The sequence below is a fragment of the Hyaena hyaena genome, unplaced genomic scaffold, assembly GCF_003009895.1.
Source record: "Hyaena hyaena isolate Hyena2069 unplaced genomic scaffold, ASM300989v1 scaffold_10, whole genome shotgun sequence".
Taxonomy (NCBI): domain Eukaryota; kingdom Metazoa; phylum Chordata; class Mammalia; order Carnivora; family Hyaenidae; genus Hyaena; species Hyaena hyaena.
In genome coordinates, this window is record NW_024080642.1 from 5989994 (window position 1) to 6013979 (window position 23986).

At 49.3% G+C, this 23986-nt stretch overlaps 3 protein-coding genes and 1 long non-coding RNA gene across 5 annotated transcripts; 2 read left to right on the forward strand and 2 right to left on the reverse strand.

The window, feature by feature from the left end:
• Nucleotides 1–544: 544 nt before the first annotated feature.
• On the reverse strand, nucleotides 545–1798 carry LOC120245141 (diazepam-binding inhibitor-like 5). Its single transcript, XM_039252061.1, has 2 exons — nucleotides 1680–1798; nucleotides 545–997 (listed from the first exon to the last, which is right to left on the reverse strand). Exon 2 carries the CDS (start codon nucleotides 945–947, stop codon nucleotides 684–686), a length of 264 nt encoding a protein of 87 aa, XP_039107992.1. The 5' UTR covers nucleotides 948–997; nucleotides 1680–1798; the 3' UTR covers nucleotides 545–683.
• A 79-nt stretch (nucleotides 1799–1877) lies between these two features.
• On the forward strand, nucleotides 1878–8157 carry GEMIN4 (gem nuclear organelle associated protein 4). The gene is made up of 2 exons (XM_039252032.1): nucleotides 1878–1962; nucleotides 4801–8157. The coding sequence occupies exons 1-2, from the start codon at nucleotides 1953–1955 to the stop codon at nucleotides 7965–7967; spliced, it is 3177 nt and encodes a 1058-aa protein (XP_039107963.1). The 5' UTR covers nucleotides 1878–1952; the 3' UTR covers nucleotides 7968–8157.
• Nucleotides 8158–9196: 1039 nt separating this feature from the next.
• TLCD3A (TLC domain containing 3A) lies at nucleotides 9197–16410 on the reverse strand. 2 transcript variants are annotated; one of them, XM_039252044.1, is made up of 5 exons: nucleotides 16207–16410; nucleotides 15733–15816; nucleotides 12579–12783; nucleotides 11309–11404; nucleotides 9197–10873 (listed from the first exon to the last, which is right to left on the reverse strand). In XM_039252044.1, the coding sequence occupies exons 1-5, from the start codon at nucleotides 16326–16328 to the stop codon at nucleotides 10604–10606; spliced, it is 777 nt and encodes a 258-aa protein (XP_039107975.1). In that variant the 5' UTR covers nucleotides 16329–16410; the 3' UTR covers nucleotides 9197–10603. The 2 variants fall into 2 exon arrangements, with proteins under 2 accessions (XP_039107975.1, XP_039107981.1); XM_039252050.1 differs by lacking the exon at nucleotides 12579–12783 and having other exon boundaries at nucleotides 10789–10873.
• Nucleotides 16411–16546: 136 nt separating this feature from the next.
• Nucleotides 16547–21148, forward strand: LOC120245151. The gene is made up of 2 exons (XR_005531713.1): nucleotides 16547–16888; nucleotides 20399–21148. It is a non-coding gene; the product is annotated as an uncharacterized LOC120245151 (long non-coding RNA).
• The last annotated feature ends 2838 nt before the right edge of the window (nucleotides 21149–23986 follow it).

A 23986-nucleotide genomic window follows, 5' to 3' on the forward strand; every position in this document is an offset into this window, starting at 1 on the left:
TTTTGGTTGCATTCAGACGCTGGGATTTTGAAACCATCTGCTCCAGTGTCTCGCATCTGCTGTGTTGTCATGCATCAGTTACTTCGCTAAAAGTTTGACTCCCCTCAAAGTATTAACTTCATCAGGTCTATGTTCAGTGGGGCTTTGGGTAGTAGGACTTGACTTCAGCTTTTTCGAAGGCAAAGACCCTTTCCCCTCAGTAGTGTTGGGTTAACAATGAATCTCCCCTGAAGAGATAGGGGCCTCAGCCTCCTTCCTTCTTTCTCCTGAGAGGCCGAGCCTCTGGAGAATGGTCTTATTGACTAACCTCAAATCTTGGGCAATTTTCATAGCATGATTCTTCCCCCAACCCCACTACTCCTGCCAAATATCTACATATACTCTGGGAATAGAAGGCTGGGTGCTCTCCAAATCCTACACAAAGCCAGTTTTGATGGAACTTATCCTAGTGGAGAGCTGGTTTTTATATACTTTGGACACCTCCCCAGGACTCTCCCAGTCACTCTGAGTGTAATCAGCTTTCCGCAAACAGCAGTCACTCTCGTGCAGTTTAAGTGATTTATTGAGGTCTCTTGGCTACAGCTGTTATGGCGTCATGACATTTCAGCCATCAGACTTTTAAGAAGCCCTTTTCCCTATCCGAGGAGCCTTGCTACTTCATTCTGTTTGACACTCTGCCCTCCTTAACCAGTATCCTTTTTCTTCAGTTCTTCCACTTTGGCAACATAGATCCTCATGGCATCAATCTTGGACATCCCTTTGTTGTCATTCCATGCCTCCCACTTGGCCTTGGCTTTCACATCTGTGGCAGGTGGGACAGGGATGTTGCAGTCGCCCTGGGTGGCCTGCTTGTAGAAGCTGTACACCAGCAGTTTCTCCTTATCACTCACAGGTCCCTTCAACTGCTTGATAGCAGCACAGGCCATCTCAAATTCCACTTGGGACATTGGGGGAACGGAGGCCGGGCCGCCGTGTCTTTTCTAGGTGAAAATTGGCACTGAAGGATGGAGGATGGAGAGTTAGAAACACTGGAGGCTAGTGATTAGGTCTCCTAAGAGTGAAAGGGAGCAAAGGAGCCCGGGTAATGTTTCAGAACGTAGGATATCCACGTGTGTGTCTTCTCAGAAGTCAAATGTGTTTTTCTAAAGTACACATTGCAAACTGAGGCCCATTGGATTGGATCTCCCCCACCATTGCTCTGGCTGGCAAAGTGCATTTTCTGGGGAGGGCAACCAGTAGCATTTCAAAGGCGTCTATGATGCTAGGAAATTAAGGATGCTGTGCTGCTATGATGAGGAGGAGCTGCGGGGGGGCGGGGGGGACGGACGGATTGTGCGTCTGGGGGGCAGATGGTCTTGAGTGAGACCCGCAGACCCCCTGGAGGGGGAAACGCCTCTCAGAGTGGCACACCTGTGCTGGTTACTGGGCAGCCGGGGGAGGGCGTTCAGTGTGGGTATTCCTGGGGGTTACTGGATGGGAGCGAAAGCCGACCCCGGGATGGAACTAGTGGGTAGGAGCCCCTGGGACTCAGAAGGCTGGGCTGTGAAGGGGCGGGGCACACGCGCTGCAGAGCGGCGCCGCCAAAGAAGGCTGTACATAGAGCCCAAGGGCCAGTGACGTGGCGGACGTTTGGGGGCGGGGCGGGGCACACTCGGCGGAAACGAAGTGCGAGTACTTGCCTGTTGGCTGGTTGGAGGCCTCGGGCCGGTAGGGGGCGATGTGGGCCGGGCTGCCAGGGCGCCGCGGACCTGTTGGTGAGTACCGCGCGTGCGCGTGGAGCGGCGGGAGGCCTGCGACCGACCGCGCGGAGCCGGGGCTGAGATTGTGGGCGGGGGCTGGGGCGCGCGGCCCATTGTCCCGCCCTCCGGAACTGCCCATTGTGCCGTGGCGCCTGCGCTGCACTCGCAGCCTCGCGGGAGAGGGGCGGCCTCACGGCCGCTCGCGTCGCCGCCATGGACCTAGGTGGGTGTCTCGACTGCCTGTCCTCGGCCTTCCTGGTCTGCGTCCCGAAACAGGCGATCAGGGCGGTGCTGAGTGGGCCCGGGCTAAGGGAGACCTCCGGGTAGGGGAGGGTTTTGGAGGCCGGGGGTCGGGAGGCGGGGCTCTAACGCCAGCCCCGCAGCTCTTTGGCCGGCATCTTGCGCCCTCTGGACGCCTTTCCACGTGAAGGGCCAAGCGGATGTGAAGTTAGATTTTCCTGAAGGTGGACAAGGTTCGTGCACGTGCTTTGGAAAATGCCGGGCTCAGAAGACGCCCCGGGGAATCCCTGATACCCCGACGTGTCATTTATTCAACGGCTGCCGAGTTGTTGAGCAAGCGTCTTACGCTCTTGTGGTTCTCGTCGATAAAACGGGGACGATCCTAATGTATCCACCACACAGTTTGGGGGCGTTTGGATTGAGAACACGTGTATACAGTGTCTGGTACGGTGCCTTGTGCATAGCTAACGTTCGTGCGACCAGGAGCTGTGAGGAGGGCCGCAGCAGCCGAGGTGGCACTTTTGAACTTCTGTGCACTTTGATTCCGAATCCTCACCCGCAGGGTCCGCGGGAAGGGAGCGGGGAGCTCATATAAATCGGTAGCTCCTTGTCCAGCCTCCTACCCTGCTGGACATGCTCTTAAGGAGGTAAGACCAGGAGGCTGTTCTGAGAGAGCTGGGGTGAGGCACCCCAAGATGTGCCGTAGAAACATGGTCCTGTCCCCAGTTAGCTCTTCAGTGGTGGAACGGAGTTTGGAGCCCCGCAGCGCTGGTGATTTCTGTCCCAGCCCCATCACACAGTAGTTGGGACATCCTGAGCAAACTTCTTGAATCTGTGTTCCCATCTCCAAAGCAGGAATGGCCCTCAAAAGGTTGATTTGAAGATGCATAAAGATCTTGCACAGTCCCTGGCACGGAGTAAACACTTAACCATAAGCACCAGTTAACCAGGAGTGATAAAAATACTTAGGATTTGTCCAGCTGGTTACTTACTCCTTCAGGTAGCACAGTGAACATACTTCCTATCTCTGGAAGGTGGGTTTTGGGGGCCAAACATTTCGGCTGAGCTGATTGTGCAATCAAATCAAATTTACAGATTGAAAGGGGACATGTTTTGGAGTCCTAGGAGAGCAACCTGAGCCAAAAAGCGGGAGGGCAGAATCCCCAGTGAGACCCCCTCAGGCAATCTAATCTTCCCTGGGTGTGTGCCTGGGCCACTGGGAGTCAAGGTGAATTGCTTTCACCAGTGGTTGCGCATGGAGTGCTGATGCTTTGCCTTTAGCTGCTCCCTTGAAGGGCAGGACGTTTTGTAATCTCCTGAATCAAGGTTCTCTCTTGCTGGCTCCTGGCCTGTGTAAATGGGAAAGACGGGTCCTTGGAGGCATGAGGGAATGAGGAAGGGGTGGCATCTCCATGCCCTGGGAAAGGGGAGAGAAGTCCGGAATAGTGAGTAGTGTTTGTACTCTGATTTTTTTTCTGGGCCAGAAGTAGCTAACTTGAGGAAGACCTATGTCCTTTCCTGTTCTTGAGCTGGGAAAGGCAAAGAATAGTGACAAGGTGATGGTCCTGCCAACAATGGAAAGATTTGTGGGAATCAACATTTAGTGAGCACTTATTTGGCACTCTTTGTAGCCAGATGCTTACTGTAGCTGTATCTTATTTAACAGTCAGCAGCTCTGGGAGATGGAATTGGGAGCTAACAGCAACTGACTCTGCCAAGGGCTTGACTGATACTATCGCTTGATCCTCAGAGTCCTGATAGGAAGCCTCTATTTTCCCCCCACATATGCCGAAGGGAAGCTCAGAGAAGGAATCTAAGATATCACACTGCTTTTCAATGATTGAGCTAGGATTTAAAGCACTGTCTAATTAAACATCCCCAAATGCCTTCCTTGAGAAGTCTGTTGAACCATGGCTCACTGGAGGAAAGACTTCTTTCTTAATCTAGAATTTCTTTGTGTGTCTGCCTCTCGGTTTCTATCAGAGAACCAGAGCCTTCAGTTGCTTGTTCTGGTTTGACAGAAATAGCTATCGGGTAAACTGTTTCCTTGAATGGCAGAACATTTGAAATTTGTTTGCAAGCAGGCTGTAAGAGAATAGAGGGAAGGCAGGGCTCATCTGATTGCTTCTCTGCCCACACCCCTGCCCTGTGCCCCTCTTAAGGTATATCATTACTTAGAGGCTTGATTGTCATGTTCCACAGTACTCATTTGATGGCCCCTGCAGTTTGGTACTGTTGTGCGCGCGCGCTGTCTCTCTCTCTCTCTCTCTCTCTCTCTCTCTCTCTGCCTTTCCTCTGTACACCCTCCGCCAGCCCTTCCTGTGCTGGAGGGCCTAGCCCTTCCCTTTTCACATGCAGGATCTCATTCACTTTGTTCATTCCATTGATCCCCTCTGGGCAGATACTTCCCTGAGCCACTTTTCAGGATGGACTCTCCTCAGCGTCCACCCCACCTTCCTATTGCTGGAGGATGTATCTACCTTAATATTCTACCTCAAACTCCAAATAACCCAAACTGAACAGTGTTCCCCCCAAAGCTGTTCTGATTCTCCTGTGTTCCTCCTGTGATGCCCATTGTCTTCCCAATCCAGGCTGGAGAGCCTGGGAGTCCTTTTGTATTGCGCAGGCACGTCCTCGTGACCCCAGCTCTGCAGCAGCTCTTAGAACCATCCCTTCTTCCCCGTCTCACTGAACCCTTCTCATGTCTAACCCTGATGATGACAGCCAGCCTATAGTGTCTGATGTCTCTCTGCCTCTAACTTCTAATTATCTTAAATATGTTTTCACCACGCTCTGTCTTATTCGGCTTCTCTCGGTGCAGGACCCTTGAATATCTGCGAAGAAATGACTATTCTGCACGGAGGCTTCTTGCTCGCTGAGCAGCTGTTCCACCCCAAAGCGCTGGCAGAATTGACAAAGTCGGACTGGGAGCACGTTGGGCGGCCCATCGTGGAGGCCCTCAGGGAGATCTCCTCCACCGCAGCGTGCTCCCAGCCCTTTGCCTGGAAGAAGAAGGCTCTGATCATCATCTGGGCCAAGGTGCTTCAGCCCTACCCTGTCACCCCTTCCGACACTGACACTCGGTGGCAGGAAGATGTGTTCTTCTCGGTAGGCAACATGATCCCTACCATCAATCACACGGTGCTTTTTGAGCTGCTCAAGTCTCTGGAAGCTTCTGGACTCTTTATCCAGCTCCTGATGGCCCTGCCCACCACTATCTGCCGTGCAGAACTAGAGCGCTTTTTGGAGCACATGTCTGTTGACACTTCTTCAAAGGATGTGGCCTTTTTCCTCAGTGTCTGGTGGGAAATGATAAAGCACAAAGGCAATCAGCAGGATCCCCTGCTCTCCCAGTTTAGAACGATGGCCCATAAGTACTTGTCCTCTTCAGATGAATTCTCCCATCCTCCAAAGAGGTTTAAGTCAGACCCAGAGGTGTGTCCTACTATGCCCCTGTTGGCCATGCTGCTCACCGGGCTGAAACAAATCCAGAATCGAATCCTGTGCCCCGGGATGAAGTGCTGCGCGCTGGCCAACTTGGCTGACATGCTGACGGTGTTTGCCCTGATGGAGGACGACCCCCAGGAAGTGTCTGCAGCTGTGTACCTGGACAAGCTGGCCGCGGTGATCTCCGTGTGGAATTCCGACACGCAGAACCCATTTCACCAGCAGGCACTGGCAGAGAAGGTAAAGGAGGCAGAACGGGACATCAGCCTGAACTCCCTGGCCAAGCTCCCAAGCGAGACGATTTTCGTCGGGCTGGAGTTCATGTGCAGCCTGCTGCGGGAGTGGGGGGAGGAGCTGCAGACCGTGCTCAACAGCAGCCAGGGGATAAGTTATGACAGCTACCGGCTGTGTGACAGTCTGGCTTCCTTCAGCCAGAACTTGAAGCTCTACCTGGATTCCACCAGCTTGTCCAAGGAGGAGAGGCAGGTGATCTCCGAGCTGGCAGAGTGTGTCGGGGACTTCCTGAAGAAAACAAACAGGGTGCTGAAGAACAAGGGCTTCGAGAAGGACATCACTGCCTCAATTGCCATGGCCATTATCGAGCAAAAGATGGACCGGCACATGGAAATGTGCTACATTTTTGCCTCTGAGAAGAAGTGGGCCTTCTCAGACGAGTGGCTAGCCTGCCTGGTAAATAACCGGGCTCTCTTCCAAGAGCCAGACTTGGTGTTAAAGCTGCTGGAAACGGTGATGGAAGTCACCGTGTCCGACAGAGCCATCCCTGAGTCTCAGATCAAACAAGTGATCAGCTTGGTCCTGGAATGCTATGCAGACCTCTCACTGCCAGATAAAAATAAAGTCCTGTCGGGCACCCTGCTTTCCTGGGGGCGAAAGGGTCTGTCTGAGAAGTTGGCTTCCTTGGACGGGTTTCAGGAAGACCTCAATACAACTTTTAACCAGCTCGCACAGAGTGCCTCTGAACAGGGCTTAGCCAAAGCTGTAGCTTCTGTGGCCCGCCTGATAATTCTGCACCCAGAGATCACGGTGAAGAAGATGTGCAGCATGGCTGTGGTCAATCTGGGCACTCACAAGTTCCTGGCTCAGATTCTCACTGCCTTCCCTGCCCTTAAGTTCATGGAAGAGCAGGGTCCAGATCTCTCCACCAGTTTTGTGGTGTCGTGCCTCAAAGAAACCATCTGGGCAAAGTTCTCTACACCCAAGGAGGAAAAGCAATTTTTGGAGCTCCTGGGCTGCCTGATGACCCCTGTGAAGCCCCAGGGTATCCCTGTTGCTGCTCTTCTTGAGCCAGAGGAAGTGCTAAAGGAGTTCGTCCTGCCTTTCTTGATGCTGGATGTCAAAGAGGTGGACCTGAGCTTGAAGATCTTCATCCAGACTCTCCAAGCAAATGCATCTCTAGAGGAATACTGGCTGCAGACCTGTTCTCCGTTCCCCCTCATCTGCAGCCTGTGCCAGCTCCTGGATTGCTTCGGCAGATACTGGCAGCTCCCCAAGGAGAAGCGGTGCCTCTCTCTGGACGGGAAGGATCTGGTGCTCCATATCCTGGAGATCCTCTGTGAGATCGTATTGGCCAATGCCGAGACCTTCTCCCCAGACACCTGGATCAAGTCCCTGTCTTGGCTCCACCGGAAGCTGGAACAGCTTGACTGGACAGTGCGCCTGAGAATGAAGAACCTCTTTGAGGGCCACTTCAAGTGTGAGGTGCCGGCCACACTCTTTGAGATCTGTAAGCTTTCTGAGGACGAGTGGACCTCCCAGGCCCACCCTGGCTACGGGCCAGGCACAGGGCTTCTTGCCTGGATGGAGTGCTGCTGCCTCTCGAGCAGGATCTCTGAGCAGATGCTGTCCCTCTTGGTGGTAGATGTGGGCAACCCCGAGGAGGTCAGGTTGTTCAGCAAGGGCTTTCTGGTGGCCCTGGTACAAGTCATGCCTTGGTGCAGCCCCCAGGAGTGGCAGTACCTTTACCAGTTGATCAGGAGACTATTGGAGAAACAGCTCCTACATGTCCCTTATAGCCTGGAATATATTCAGTTTGTTCCTCTGCTCAACCTGAAGCCCTTTGCCCAAGAGCTCCAACTGTCTGTGCTCTTCCTGAGAACTTTCCAGTTTCTTTGCAGCCAGAGTTGTCGTAATTGGCTTCCTATGGAAGGCTGGAGCCATGTAGTCAAGCTTCTCTGTAACAGTCTGACCAACCTACTGGATTCCGTTAGGTTGATACAGTCAGTTGGCCCTTGGGCTCAAGGGCAAGAACAGGACCTGACCCAGGAAACCCTGTTTTTTTATACCCAGGTATTCTGTCATGTTCTGCACATCATGGCCATGGTCCACCAAGAGGTGTGTGAACCACTCTACGTTTTGGCCTTGGAAATCCTCACCTGCTACGAAACCCTGAGCAAGGCCAACCCTTCTGTTAGTTCCTTGCTCCAGAAGGTAAATGAGCAGCGTTTCTTAAAGTCCATCGCAGAGAACATTAGCCCTGAGGAGCGGCGCCAAACGCTGCTGCAGAAGATCAGCAACTTCTGACCTTTGTAGATCAGAAAACAGCTGGGCCTCAACATGGGTGGGGTCTCTAGGGGCCGAGCTGAGAAACGCGGACTTTTCGGTAATGGGAAATTGTACACAAGCTAAGGAGGTATATGGCAATAACTGTAAAGAAAATAGTTTCGTAGGTGTTTATTAACATACAAATTATAAAATTCTCTGAGGAGTTTCATCCTGTCTCGAGTCTTTCTCCTCAGTCAGAGGTGCTCTGACATTGGGCTCAGCTAGAGTCTTAAAGTTCAAGGCAAGCTGGGAGGAACATGTTCATAACCGGACCTATCCACCCTAGAATTTGAGTCCAAAGGTGAAATCACCCAAGTGGACAAATTACAAAGTATATGTTCTTTTACACCGAAACCCTCTTCCAGAGTCATTTCATGCTATCTTGGAAAGGGCAACAAGGAGAAGCACTCTTCTCTGCCAGCAATTGGCCATGTGATTTGTGTGCCCCAACAGCCTGCACCACTGTGAAAGGAGAATGTTGGACCAAGAAAATGAAATGTCAGTGGGTAGACCACTAACCCTAAGAAAATGGGGGACTTCAGAATTGCCGTATAGTCTTAACTCCATTCAGTGGATCCAAGAGGGACTGTGTAAAACTAGGTCTGGTAAACACAGCAAAGATGGGTTTAAAGGATGGGTGTAATTATCTTCTGCTGAGGGTAGGTTGTCATGGTTTTGGAGAGGGGGAGCAGGCAGTGGTGTGTGCAGAAGCATAAAAATGGGAATTGACGTGTCTGGGGCATTTCACACAAGTATGAGAACTGGTTGGTGAGGTGTTTAATTGGGGAGGTACGGAAGGGAGGTATTTGCTCCAATTGGGGCATTATTCTGGTTCTCCCCTCCGCCTCAAGTGTTTCAGCTTAGTGGCCTTCATTTGGTTTTCCACCCTCCCAATTCCTCTATTTGGGACTTAAGTAGGAAGGGAGAAAAGCACCAAAAGTTACCTGACCAATGGGCTTGAACTCTAGGACCCTACAGTGTATTCTTGGATCCCCCAGAAAGGTTAGAGTAAGGTATGAGCCAGGCCCTCCTAGACACTGACAGCATGACCACACCCCCAGCACCCCCACTTCTGCCAATTGCATGGGTGGGAACACAGACCAGAAACAACAGCACATAGCAGTGAGTCCAGTCAGGTCACAGGATGGGTCTGGAAAGAAGTCACTATTGATGTATTTCACAAATGAGAAGAAGCTGGGAAATATTAGTGCAATTTAATCACCGCAGGGGTGATTTATAAAGATACGCTGATAATAAAAAAATGGTAAAAAAAAAAATTACAGCATTTTAGGTTTTTTAAAATGGCACCCATTAAAACACTGAAATAGTCAAAATTTGAGACACCGCTACATATTCAGTACTTTAAAAGTTCATGGACAACAGTTAATTAAAAGGCACTTTAAAACATCTAGATTTTTTACTACCACTTGACAAAACACTTCACGGTAGCAGTTTCTAAAAACCATCCTAGTGAATAAAGAACGATTAGTACTGGCACCAGAGGATCCTATCTGCAAATGGCAGGTGAAGGAGTCGGTCCACAGGATGTATTTTGGCCAGGGCTGTCTTGCACTCTTGCTCTCCAGTCCTCTGGCAAAGTGGCGGTACGCTTGTGTAAGATCAGGCTTTGGAACACAAGCTCTGGCTTATCAGGCAGCTTGGACAAGACATCGCGTGGTTTGGAATACAGAAGTCTGTTTCCATGTCATATGTAAGGGACAGTGTCAAAGAGCGGGGTTACCCAGTAAAGAGCTTGATAGGCACCATTTCTCTTTACCCTTATTGTTTTTAACAACGGCATCCTGTGCATGTGGATACGGGGAAAGCTGGGCTCGAGGCGATGTGCTAAAAAAGGAATCATATTTGTGACTTTACAACAGGCTCACATTTGACACTGGTCTTCCCCAGTCAGCCTGCAAAGGCGCTGATCTATTGGCCTCGCTGCCTACTCAAGTGCCGTAGGTTCCCTTCCTTGCCACTTCCCCCGCTGCCAGCGAGACTTACGAATGGAAGTCAGTGGACACAAGAATTCAGTGTTGGCACGTGGATGACAAGATGAGGCACGGGACCAATGGGTTATCTAGTAAATGATAAAAAACTACCTACACACAATGGTTTTCCCAGGCCAGCATCACAAGAACTTATGTCAAGAACCAAGTCATCCCTTGCTTCTGCTGGCCCAGGATGTGTGGATACTGCCCTGAGTGGTCGGGAAGGTGGGTAGCCACCAACGTTAGGGTTAGGCAGGTGCCCAAACACTTAACCACCCTAGTCTACCTGTCTCCATACCCCATGCTTCTGCCTCCCAGAACCTTTGAGGTAAGACCCAAGGAAGGATCCTTGGGCTTGCATTAAAACCATCTTGCCAATGGGAATCTGACAGGAGCCAATAATTGTTACTAGGAAAAAAGTGCTTTTGCAAAAGGGGCAAGTTAGAAGAGGGAGGTAATATGAATATTCTTTAAAAAAAAACAAACAAACTCAAATTCCCCCCCCCTGCTTATCAGTACCCAAAAGGCTGAGGCCACCTAGGGCACAATTTGGTCCATGGAATATTGAGTGGAGGAGGCAGCTAGTGTGAGGAGGCACCCTCACTGCCTGACTTCCAAGAACAGTTAGCGATCCTTTCGGGCTGGGGGAGCATCAAAGAGCCGCACTGCCTTCTTGCACAGCAGAGAGAACCAGTAGATCTGGGGAGCGATGAGGAAGGCATTGGCCACATTGCAGTAGAAAGGGATATTGAATGGCACTTGGAGTAGGCGTAGTCCCTGCTGTTGGCCATATGACCAGTACATAAAGGGGAAAAGAAGGATCCGACAGCAGAGGAAGGTGGTCAGCGTGAGGATTCCGTTCACTTTGTACAGAAGGGTATGCTGCTGCTTTAGCTGCAAGAGAAGAGGGAAGGGGAATGCAGGGTCACCAAAAGGCTGCGCCTTCAGGGAACGACCAGCCCAAGTCCCACCGCGGTAAGGGCCAAACATCTAGTCTTCTGACACTCGTAGAAAAGGTGACTGAATGCTGCTGTATTTATATGTGCCTATAGGCTCGTGCTATTTCCAGCACCGATACTGAATTTCATAAACCGCTCAGCCGACAGGCATACAGCAACAGTGGATTTCAAAAAATCAACCTGTATCACATTTGAATCAGAAGTAGTTTCAACCCCATCGGCTCAGAAAACCAACTAACCTTTAAGTCTGTTCAGTGGTGTGCAGTCCCGCTATTCTAGCGCGAAGGGATTGCTCCACCCCCACCAACCTGCCCAGGAGGACCAGAGTCGGCCTCCTCTGCTCAGCTCCTCCCATTTCACTCATACGTGCCTGAATCAGAACTCTGCCCAGCGACACAAACGGAGTGCTCAGTTCTGCCGTGAAGATGCAGCCAACAAAGAAGTCCCCAAGGTCTCCTCTAAGTGTCTGCGGCGGGGGGTGGGGGGGGAAGGGGAGGGGGGGAAAAAAGGGAAATAAGACATGGAGGTTAAGGAACCGCTGGAAGGAAAATTCTAACTAGGGCTATCGGAAAGGGTAAGCACGAGAGACCACGAAGGGACAGGGAAATGCTAAATGAGCTGGTACAGGCCCAGTGAATGCGCTGCTGCTTCCAGAGCAGTGACACTTTGACGGGCAAATCCCTAGAATCTGGAGGCAACTTCAGATTGGCTGATTGCATCACACACCAAGCTTTTCCTGAATTTCAGTGTCAGCCGGAAGGAGCCCTGTAGTCTACTTTTGGGTATCTATCTTAGTCATGCCCAGGGCACTTAGCCAGTTTAATTCGACAAAGTATGTGCCAGACCCTGTGCTGGATGTTAGGGCCCCAAAGCAATCAGGAGAAGCTTCTTGAAGAATGTAATGTACTCTGCCACTCCCTTTATCTTCTTAAGAAAACCAGGATAGCATAGAACAGCAGCTCTGTCACTTAGTAACACTGGGTACAATAGTGGAGAGCTAGTTTCTTTACCTATGGTACGGGGCCAATAATATCTACTTATTTTCTAGTAACTTCTAATCACGAGTAGAAAGCTACAAGCACCTGGCACCTGGGAGGCACTCAGGAATTACTAATTTCCTTCCAGCATTCCCATCCTCTTCCTTGTTGGGCGGGTTTTTGTGGGGAAATGGACCCGAGGAGAAATCAGCAGGCTCTCTGCTTTGAGAGTGTGCTTTCGTGATCTCAAAATAGTGCATACAGTATTCTCCGGCAGTGTTAGAGCAAATAACCAGTTGACTGAGCTACTCTAGCTTCTTTAAAACAATTTTATGCTGCCCTGCATTGTCTTTTATATTATTCTCATATTGTATAAACTAAAGACAGAACCTTTGACAGGGCCTGGGAGTCACAGAGGGCTGGCGGGTTGCATAAAGGGTAATATGGGTTAGGAGGATCACGGATATTTCAGGTTTTTTTGGTTTTTTTCCCCCTGCAGGGTCTGCCTGGGAGGTTTTACTGCTTTAGCAGCTGGCCCACGAGAGTGGGTGCAGCAGGAAAGGAAAAGGCAAGACATTAGTCAGAGGTGATAGTCAAGCTAGCCAGTGTGACAGGAGAAAACGAGTGAGCGCATCTGCTGGTGGCTGTTCTGGGAGGCCATACCTGTGCCACTGGCACAAGGACAAACAGAATGACTGCATGGTGCGTGATCATGAGGCGGTTTTTACTTAGAAAGCTCTGAAAAGTGGTGAGGGACTGTCTGCGGCTCTGGTCTCCGGTTCGATACCATTCACAGAGGTACATGGCGTAGGAGTCATAGATCATGTACGGAATCAAGAACCAGACATACTCCCGGGCAAGCCAGTGCCTAAAAGAAAGCATATGAATGGTCCATGAAATAATGATGGATTGGATCTCCATTATGAGAGCGCAAAGCCAACCTCTTCTCAAACACATCCCCTTCAGCTTTGTACCTAATCAGCTGTCTTTTACTCCAAATACTTTACAGTGGAGATGCTGATGGTGATAAGGTGAGTGAAAAATCTTCTCTGAGTTACAGGGCAAATTCGTAAGTGCCAGAGGCAGAAAACCTGGATCCACTGGGCACCACAGACCCAGCTGTCACTATGTCTCTGACTTAGCTCCTCATTTCTAATGGGCTTTCTGGCATTTTGTGATATAAGCTGACTTTGATACCGATATCTCTCCAAATGACAGAACAGCCTCACCAAGAAACTGGTTTGAAGATAGGTGTCCCAAATGCCAAATCAAATATTTCCCGTTTGACTCCACTTAGTTGCTTAATAGCTGGGTGTTTCCTCTTGCATCTGCTTGCAACCCCACTTTAGGGAGTTTCTGGGAAGCTACCCTGGCCATTTTCTTTATCATTCTATGGCTAATCCCAATTGCACTCATTAAGAAAAATACATCTGAAAATGAACCCAGAGCCTAAGGACCACCTTACGGAGGTCAGATACCAGACGGGAAGCTGGGACAAAAGACAGTGTTCCCATTCGCTTGTCCAAAGGGGTTGAATCAACATTTGCAGAGTCTAAAAGACTGTGTATCACTGTCCCAGAGCAGATCAGAGGTCTCTAATTCCTACAATTTTGTTCCCAAATGATAAATATTTACAGGAAATGTGAAAAAAATCAACATAGAAACCATACACTATGCTGAGAAGGAATAGCTTCACTCAGCAAATTTTTACTGAGCACCTGTGTGTCAGGTAGAAGAAACAATTTCGTTTTCTGGTTCTCAAACTACCCGAATTCAGAATCACCTGCAGTGCTTGCCGAGGACTCTGTTTTTAAGAAGATCTAAGTGCCTTTAGAACATCCTTAGGTAAAGGTTCTTGACTGGCTCAGTTGGTTAAGCATCTGACACTTGACTTTAGCTCAGGTCACCATCTCACAGTTCATGAGATAGAGCCCCACCTCGGGCCCTGCTGATGGTGGAGGGCCTGCCTGGGATTCTCTCTCTCCCTCTCTGCCCCTACACCACCCACTTGCATGCTCGCTCGCTCTCTCTCTCTCTCTCTCTCTCTCTCCCTCCCTCAAAAAAAAAATAGTAATACTTTAAAAAATCCATATGCATACATGTAAAGCTGGAGGGCACAGAAATGTGTCTATCTCCACTGTGTGATCAAAGAATCTAAGGCATAAAGATACACAAAAGGAGGAAACTGAAAACCAAACCCAGGTGTGCTTCCACTGAACACCTGGGGCTTCTGACGGGGGTGTGGGGGGGTGTGGGGCACCACCTTGGGGCTACCGAACGGACGATTAATGGTGTGCAAGCATCTTCTGAAATGTTTAGTGGTTGCTTGCTGCTTGCTGTCCTGTCAGCTCAGGACAATGCTGCAGTCACATCTGTCAGTTTAATCTTTGCAAAGGAGGCTGGTTTCAAGTTGGATGTGACAAACGGGGGACAGTGAGGGAACTCGTTGCACCATCAGAAAATGGCCAAAGAGTTGATCTGACTAACGTGCTGTGGTCAGTTGAAAGTTCTGGTAACGGAGATACAGATTGGATGAGTTTCACCTTCTATCTATCTATTGTTTGCTCTTAACTCTTTCCTCTTCCTCCAACTCAGTAAGAAACTACTTTGCCCATTGAACTACAAGACAGGCCAGGGCATCAAGGCCCAAAGCGGGAAAGAGGCAACTTGGGTCCAGATTCCTTTGTGTCCCCACATTCCCGGGTGGTTCAGCTTCCACTGCAGGAACCCACACCCTCAGGTTAGCCCCAGACACCTCGAAAATGGCCAAAGAGAATAAAAACGGAACCCAGCCAAGCTAATGCTGTTAGCCTGAGGGATACGCAGTCAAAGCCACTTGACCTATCTTCTGTCCGCACAGTCCATAATTCCTTGCAGATAGCTGGTTTTGTCCGAAAAGAGGCATAGGAAGAAAAGCACAAAAGCCACAGGGCAGCACTAATCCCAAGTAAGACCAGACGCGAAGTTTGCAGGTCACAGTGAGGTGGCCGCCCCGCTCTCGCTCCATCACATTCAGTCTCAGCAGATGAAAAGCAGGGCTCTCAGAAGGCTCAGCGTGAGAAAGGGGCTAGAAGAGGCTCTGAGACTCTCCCTGAATGTTTGATTATCACTCTTGAGGAAAAAAGGAAGAGTGATTTTGGGAAGGCAGGTGGGGAAAAAAAAGGTTTTTTTTTAGAAAAACGGGGGAGGGAGGCACAATCGCTGCGATCTAAACACTGTACAAAGTAAACCACACTGGTCTTTATGATTCTTTTCACTAGATGCACCTTTCCTGACCTGCCTCTGGACTGAGCTGTGATTGGCGTACAAGTCAGTTTTCTGAAACACTAGAAATCTCTTCATTGCCTTTAGTAAATCCAGAGGAACGACAGGAGCCAAACCGTACGAGAGGGTTGGCAGATTCGCTCCTTTCCACGTAAGGGATCTCTGCTACCCACACTGGACATACGTTGGCCAATGAATGCTCCAGAACAGGACCCCAGTGAAATCACTGAAAATAACCAAAAGCCAGACTTCCACTTCCGAGTCATTCACACACTTAACACCTCTCACAAAGAACTGGGTCAATGGCCACCTTCAGTCCTAGACCCTGTCATTCACTGGCGTGTCTTCGGTTTACTTTCTCCTAAGTGGGCAAGGCTGAAAGAGGGACGGAGAGGAGGGGGAACTAATTATGGTGCCCAAGCTTTTCCCATCAATCAGCTCCCTTAAGCGTGTGCTGATAAAGAACTAGCGCCTGAGATCCGCTCGAATAAGGAAACTTCGAAAACTTTCGGCGAAGTCTTTGGGGCTGCTTTCACCTGGCATTGGGCGTTACCTGTCCGTGATCACGTCTTTACAGGAGCGGATGATGACGATTCCCGACCCGGTGGCCAACACAGCCTGCACTGAAGAAACCAGCCTAACGTGCGGCAGAGAAGAAAAACAAAATCCAGTCCGGGGGGTTGCACAAAGCTCACGCCTTCAACCTGCCTCCCCCCGCAGGCGGCCCGGGCGCTGACCGAGTGAGGGAGAGGGTACCGCGGCCGCCGCGCTCCGACCCCGGGGCCGCAGCTTCCCGCCCGGTCCTGCCCCGCGTGGGCGCCCTCCAGCCGGCTCCCTCTCGCTCCCGGGGGCACGCCCGGGGTCTTCGGGAGAGCTGCGGCCAGCGCCCCCGGAGGGGCGAGGCACCGGGGAGGCAGCCCCCTCGCTTCCTGTCGCCCCCCTTTTCCGCCCTCGGCGCGGCGCAGGGGGCGGGCGCCGGCGGGTCGGGGCGCCGGGTGGGGCGCACGGCGCCCGGCCTCGCCCGTACCTGGTGCTGATCATCACGCAGTCGATGTCGGTCCATGCGGGCCGCGCGCGGCGCAGACCCCAGGTGCACAGCGCGAAGAGCCCCGGGAAGAAGAGCGAGCCCCAGGCCAGCGTCAGCAGCATGGGTGCTCGGGGGTCGGTCGCCGCGCTCGGCGCCTCGCGTGGCTCAGGTCGGCTCCGCGCGGCTCGCGACTGGCGCGGCCCGCCCGCCCCCGTTTCCACCCTCCGCCCTCCGCCGCCGCCCCCGCCCGGCCCCGGCCCCGGCCCCGCCGCGACTCCGGCAGCCGCCGGGCGCTGGCCGCGAGCCCGCAGCGCCACTCTCCGCGTGACCAGGCAGGCGGCCGCGATAGGCGCGAGCCGGCGGGCCGGGGCGGGGTCTCCCCGCCGCCGCAGCCCCTGGGCCCCGAGGCTTCCCCGGCGTCCCCCGGCCGGCGCGCTGCGGCCCGGAGGGTCCCGAGGGCGCCGACGCCGCGCCCCGAACCAGCGGTGTGGAGCGTTCGCCGCCGCCTCCCGAGCGGCCGCGGGGCCCCGGCCGTGGCGGGAAGGGCCGAGGCTCTCGGGGCTTCTGTTCCGTCACCGCGGACGCGTCCCCTCCCTCCCAGACCGCCGGCGCGACAGACGAAACGCCTAGCACCCGCCCGCAGCCCTCTGCTCCCCAGCCCCAGGCAGAGGGGAGAAACCAGGTACGAAAATGCCCTTCGGTCGAGACCCCCCCACGCCCAGGGTTGGGGAGCCCTCCGGCCGGGCCGGGCCATCTCTCTTGGGCAGAAGAAAGGAGAGGACCGGTGAGCTGGTGGCCCTCTGTCTGCCTGGCTTATCTCCCAAGCACTTTTGCGTCCAAAGAGGAGTCTTAAGGAAAAGACCTCTCTGCAGGCCAGAGATGGCTCTTCCGCGTCCTGCCAACTGCTCCGTTTCCTCCACAGGGGGGTCGCTCCTAAAACCATTAAACCCCTCTACGGAATCCAGCGGGTCCTCTCTCAATCTACTTAGCGAGGCAGAATAGCGGGTCTGTACACCTTCCGTGGTACTGCGGGGCCGCCTCTTCCCTGTGGGTCAGGATACCCTCCAGTCTCCGGGACTGTTCTGTTGTTGTTGACAATGTTCTCTTATTTGGAAGTTCTCCATCCAGGTGCCCTAAGCTTGAATGGGTTGGAAACGGTTCGTTTTCACTCAGCACCAGCCACATGGGCCAATACACTAACTTCAACATCACTGGCATCTGTCCCTCTTGGGACTTAACCAGTTTTACTTTGCTTTCCTTTCCATCTTCCGCAGCTAATATGTGGAGGGGGGTGAGGGGGGGGAGAATTCATTTATGCCTATTGCAATGGAAAGGTTTTGTGGGTCTCTTTCCACCACTGAATGCTGACAAAAGCCACTTGAAAGGCCTCTGTCTGAAACAGTGGGGGCTCAGCCTCTCTGGGCCACTGTTTCCTCATTTGAGAAATTAAGAGGCTGAACTACAAGCTCTTTAAGGCTCTTCTAGTTCTAAATTCTTATGCTTCTATGACTTTGGTAAGATAACAGATGGTTCCTGTTAGAAGCCAATTAAATGTCTAACATGGCAGTTACTGGTACAGAAGCAGATAATAGAGTTAGCACAGCTTTTTCATCTTATGCACTGTTGAGGGATTCAGCCCAACACTAAGGAAACAGAATACTCAAAGGAAAATATGAAATTTCTTCCACTTAGAGCAACATCGCCAACTCCCAAATTCATCGCTGACATACATGGTGAACTGAAAAAGACACTCCAATTTGGTAGCAAGGTATCTGGCCAATACAAAGCTTTCTGTATTTTCACATTTGCGCGGACAAAGGACAGCTCTCTGTAAACTTTTCACTGTCCCAGGACAAATGCTTGTGCATTCCATTTTCTGTTCCCTACCTATTTACCCCAGTCACCTCTGGGCTCCAGCTTTTCCAGAGAGGGACAAGTGGTTACCAGTCTTCCCTGCCTTCTCTCCTTAAAGGGATCAGCGACATGCACCAAGGAGGCCAAAACTTGGTGGGAACCAATCTATTCCCTATGCAAGAAGTTGTACAGGCTCTATGAAATGAAAACAAAACAACAGATGATTCACATACAGAAAACAGCACATAAAATCAGTTTCCAACACCATGCTCATCGAGTCACCAGAATGTTAAGCTTGAATCACCAGAAAGCCAACAAGCATAAACATGAGACTTGGCTTTTCAAGCCCTGTGGCAAATGATAAAGCCAAATAAAAAGCTCCAAGCCTTTTTCAAATACAAACTTCTACCTACTCTTCAAAAGTTTTGAGTCACGTTTCCTTCACTAGGAAGGTTTCTATCTACCTGTTTCTTCCAGGCATATTTATACATTTCCTTTCCTTTCTTTTTTCTAAAAATATTTTTAAATGTTTTCTTTAGTTTTGAGAGAGACAGGCAGAGTGTGAGTCGAGGAGAGGCAGAGAGAGAGGGAAACACAGAATCTGAAGCACGCTCCAGGCTCTGAGCTGTCAGCACAGAGCCCGATGCAGGGCTTGAACCCACAAACTGTGAGATCATGACCTAAGCTGAAGTCAGACACTTAACTGACTGAGCCATCCAGGCACCCCCAATATAAATTTCCTTTTATATTCCTTTCCTTTAGACCACTTGCATTTGAATAGTAAGCATGTTGTTTTCCATTTGTATGTATGTTTCCCCACCAAACTGTTGTTAGCTCTTTGAAACAGAACTACATCTTTTCATTTTGTTTCCTAAGTTAGGCCTGGCACATTGCCAGTGCTCAAGAAATATTTGATACTTTTTAAAGCTTTTATTGAATACTAACTATGTGTCAGGCACTCTATCAAACATTTTACAAGCATTATCTCATTGGATCCTCACAAAGAATCTATTATCGTGTGTGTGTGTGCAGGTGCGCAATATAAGACCGAGAGCAATGAAAAAACTACCCAAGTTCACATTGCTGGTGACAGAGTTGGGGTTTGAACTCATTACTTTCTGCCTTCAAGGTCAGTGTGCTTAATGACTACACGGCCTTCAAACTTGATAAGCACAGAAAGAGTAGTTGTTTTTCACAATACAGTTTCTGATTAATAACCACTGTTCCTAATTGTTTGCTCAGAATTTTATTTTTATTAATGTTTTTTCATTTATTTCTAGGAGAGAGAGAGACAGAGTGAGCAGGGGAGGGTCAGAGAGAGAGAGAAACAAAAACAGAAACAGGCTTCAGGCTCTGAGCTGGCAGTCAGCACAGAGCCCGACACGGGGCTCGAACCCACGAACCGCGAGATCATGACCTAAGCAAAAGTCGGACGCTTAACCGACTAAGCCACCCAGGCGCCCCATGTTTGCTCACAATTTTAAACATGTGGAGTGTAGTTTCTGGGCTCTGATGCTGCTATTATTAACATCATCTCATATTTACATATACCTTTACAATTTTGCAAATCACTTTCACATATATCATCTCACTTGGTTCTCAGAATAACCCAATGAAAATATTTCATTTTATAGATGAAGCAGCTTCAGTGAAGAATGGTAAGCTGACATGTCACTGTATGAAGTGGCAAAGCTCACGTTAGAACGCAGGGCTCCTGGTTCAAGTTCAGGGTGATTTCACGCTATAGAGTTGGGATTTAAGGAGTTTTTAATTATGCTTCTTAGGTGGGTTTGGAGAGTGAAGTTTGGGTTACTAGAAGCCAAGATAAGACTCATTTACCAAATCAGAATGTCACACCTTGAATAAGAATTTATAAAGCTCCCAGTTTGGGAGGGCTATGGTAGGATTTCTCTGGTTTCCACCCTATCTCTCCCATTCCTTTAAACCCCAACTTGGATACCATTAGAGGGTAGGTTAGCAGAACCCTCTCCCCTTCTGCTCTCTGATTTCTCTAGCCTTAAACTGAAAATACCACATTTACTTGTAAGAGATTCTGAGAATACTCAGGTAAGTGTCCTTAAGATACGTGATGTGCCGGCTGCTACCCTTGACCAAGGACATTTCCTTCCTCTCCAGAAAAATGGACCTAAGGAAAAGCAATTGAGATTCACACATGAAACATCTTCATTTCCAGCTCCAGAACTGAACTGAAAGAGATATTTGGAGGTCTCTATCCACCCATCTATTAAATATATATATATATATATAAAATAACAGAAAATGAAACTTTTCTGAAATTAGCTCTTTTGCTTAGAACTGCACTTATTTTCTCTAACAGTGCCATTGGAAGCAGGGACAAAGAAGGACAAATGGAGAAATAACATGATGGGAAGAACATGGAGAGAAAGGTACAGCACAGGAAGATCTACTGGAAGACCAAGGTCAGCATGGAATAAAAGGGAATTACAGGGAATAAAGAGGCCAAGACACATCCCCTTTGACTGAGGAAAACAGACAGCGATACAGATCCAGAGATCGGAATTCACAAGTGAACAAGAGGAAGAGGCTTTACAACACAGACAGAGCTAAAATGAGGTGTACAAAGAGAAAGAAAGAGACAGCCCTTTATGGAACATCATTCCCTTTTAACCTGGCACCATCAAAAGCCACACTGCATTGACGATGTATGGCACAAACCCTGTTCTTAGGATAGCATGTGGCCTGGAGGAAGTTAACTGCCTTCCTCTTCTTTCTCCTGCACCTGTTTGCACTGCATAAGAATACCTGATCAGTATGGCCCTGCACTGTTGCCCCTTTCAACAGCATTCCTCTGATGGGCAGGCAGGGCCTGTCAGTCTGGAAGGCAGCCATGACACATAGCGCAGGGGTCAGGATTAGAGGACCTGAGTTCCAGTACTGGCTCTGCTACACAGAAGCTGTGTGACATGGGGAGAACTACTTAACCTCTCTGTAAAATATGGGTTCCTTTACCTACCTTCCAGGATGGTTGTGAGAATTAGATGAGAGATTTTAAAAAATACATGTAAACTACATGCCGGGTACAGGCAAGGGATTATTATTATTGTTTTTTTTTTTTTTTTTTACAAATAGTTTATTGTCAAATTAGTTTCCACATAACACTCAGTGCTCATATTGTTATTGTTTAAATAAATTTATTTTGAGGGAGATGGAGACAGTGCAAGTGATTGGGGGGGTGCAGTGAGAAAGGGAGAATCCCAAGCAGGCTGCCAGCGTAGAGCCTGACGGGGGGCTCAAACCCACAAAGCCAGGAGATCATGACCTGAGCCAAAACCAAGAGGCAGATGCTCAACCGACCAAGTCACCCAGGCCCCCCCAAGGCACTATTATTCTTTATCTTGGTATCCCTGTAGCACAGTTTTTTGATATTGAACTTCTCAGTGAACATCTATGGGGTTGAAGAAGATCTAGGCCTGGCCTTAGCCAGCTTCTCAGCGGCAGCTTTCTCTGTTTCATCCTGCACTGTTTGCAAAAGCAAACTGAGTCTGCGAGGCATAGTCACACCCCAAGCACATGGCTTCTACAAACAGTGGCCACTGGCTGCATAGCACAGGGAAGTCTTTGCTCTTGTACACAGTGATAATGATCTCGGTCAATAAAACCATAATTTACACAAAGAACTGATTATGTAGTACTTGCCTTTGTGTGCTGCTTTGTATTTTTAAGGCACTTTCACCTATTTCTTTTGCTATAAATGCAAAACTTTCCTTGTTTGCAGATCAGCACACATAACTAAAAGTAGTGTGAATTCTAAACTCAAGGTTAAAAAAACACAAAACAATTGAAGGGCATTGAACAATTAGGGAAACTACCTTTGCAATGAGTTAGAACCAGCAAATTGCTGTGAACAAATTCAGCTGCCTTCCTAAATTATCAGAGCAATAATTTTAGTGTCTTCATGTCTCATAAATAATCCCATGACAGGTTTATTTTGCTTACCCTACTTAACTCTGCTGGTATTTTTAGTTTTCTGATTAAAAAATATGTTAGAAAGTAGGGGCACCTAGTTGGTCCGAGGGTTGCTGGGTTATCATTAAGCTGATTAAGAAAGTAGGGGTGCCTGGGTGGCTCAGTTGGTTAAGCGTCTGACTTCAGCTCAGGTCATGATCTCACAGTCTGTGGGTTTGAGCCCCACATTGGGCTCTGTACTGACAGCTCAGAGCCTGGAACCTGCTTTGGATTCTGTGTCTCCCTCTCTCTCTGCCCCTCCCTTGCTCACACTGTGTCTCTGTCTCTCTCAAAAAAAAAAATAAAGACATAAAAAATAAAAAAAAAGAAAGTAAAACATGCTCCAACAGTTAAGCATCTGACTGGCTCAGATCATGATCTCACCATTCGTGAGTTTGAGCCCTGTGTCAGGCTCTGTGCTGACAGCTCAGGGCCTGGAGACTGCTTGGGATTCTGTATCTACCTTTCTCTCTACTCCCCCCACTCATGCTCTGTCTCTCTCCGTCTCTTAAAAATAAATAAACGTTAAAAAAATTAAAAAAAAAAAAGAAAACATGCCTACTATGGAAAATAATCACAATAAAGCCATCACTGAGAGAGATTACTCTCAGATAATAACATCTTGGTAGAATTCATCTCAGTTCTCTTTTTTTTTTTTTAAATGGTTTTTTTTTTTTTTTTTTTTTTTTTTTTTCTAGGAGAGAGAGAGAGACAGCATGAGCAGGGGAGGGTCAGAGAGAGAGGGAGTCACAGACTGAAACAGGCTCCAGGCTCTGAGCTGGCAGTCAGCACAGAGTCCGATGCGGGGCTCGAACCCACGAAGCGCGAGATCATGACCTAAGCGAAAGTCGGACGCTTAACCGACTAAGCCACCCAGGCGCCCCCATCTCAGTTCTCTTTATATGCATTTATTATATATGTGATTGAGATCATGCTTTAAATTAATCTTGAATATTGATATTTCACTTAGAAGTATTTCACAAGCCTCATTTTTCAGAAGTCAGAAGTCATTTGATATTTAATTATTACAGATGATCTTTCAAAGTGGGTTATCACTTGTTTAGGAAGGAATTCTTAACTGGGAGCCAGTGGGTTTGTCCACAGGCACACAGTTTGGCACACAGACAGACAAGGTCTTTATGTGTTCTGGTAACTTTGACCTTAAAAATAGAGCCCAGGGCACCTGGGTGGCTCAGTCGGTTGAGCGTCTGACTTTGGCTCAGGTTGTGATCTTACGGTTTATGAGTTTGAGCCCCGCATTGGGCTCTCTGCTGTCAGCACAGGGTCTGCTTCAGATCCTGTCTCCCTCTCTCTCTCTGTTCCTCCCCTGCGCATGTGTTCTCTCTCTCCCTCTCCCTCCCTCTCTCCCTCTCTCTCTCAAAACAAAAAAAAAGGTAAGAGTCCTATCCTTATTAGCATTCAGTTTCTGTCCTTAAAGTGGGCCTCATAAGAAACTCAAGCTGCTATTTAAGTATCTAGTTTTTTCTTTTTATTGGCTGAGCTCTATTAACCTATTTAGTGAACTATAATTATGTAGGGCCTTGGAACTTGTTTAGGCAGTAAAGGAAGAGCCATTCTTTGTGAAGCTAAGTTTGTAGTGTCTTTTACCATACACAGGCAATTCTCACCCCAAGAGTTAATTAATCTCAAGAAGACTGGATGGAAATCTAAATGGCCAAAATAAAAACGATGCAGAGAAAGCTAATTAGCTACCAGGACTTAAGAGCCTTATTTGGGAAGGAAACTTCATTATATATAGCAACAAGAACCTCAGCCCCAAGCATACTAGTGCATGCTTATGGGGAGCGGAGAGTCACCACTTATCTGGGGCCGACCTGACAGATTATTAATTGTGAGTCTGAAGACTGAGGTAACTGTTGACTTATGAGCCATACTGAAATACAGCTGCCCAGCAGGCAGAGCAAACTCCCATGCTGTC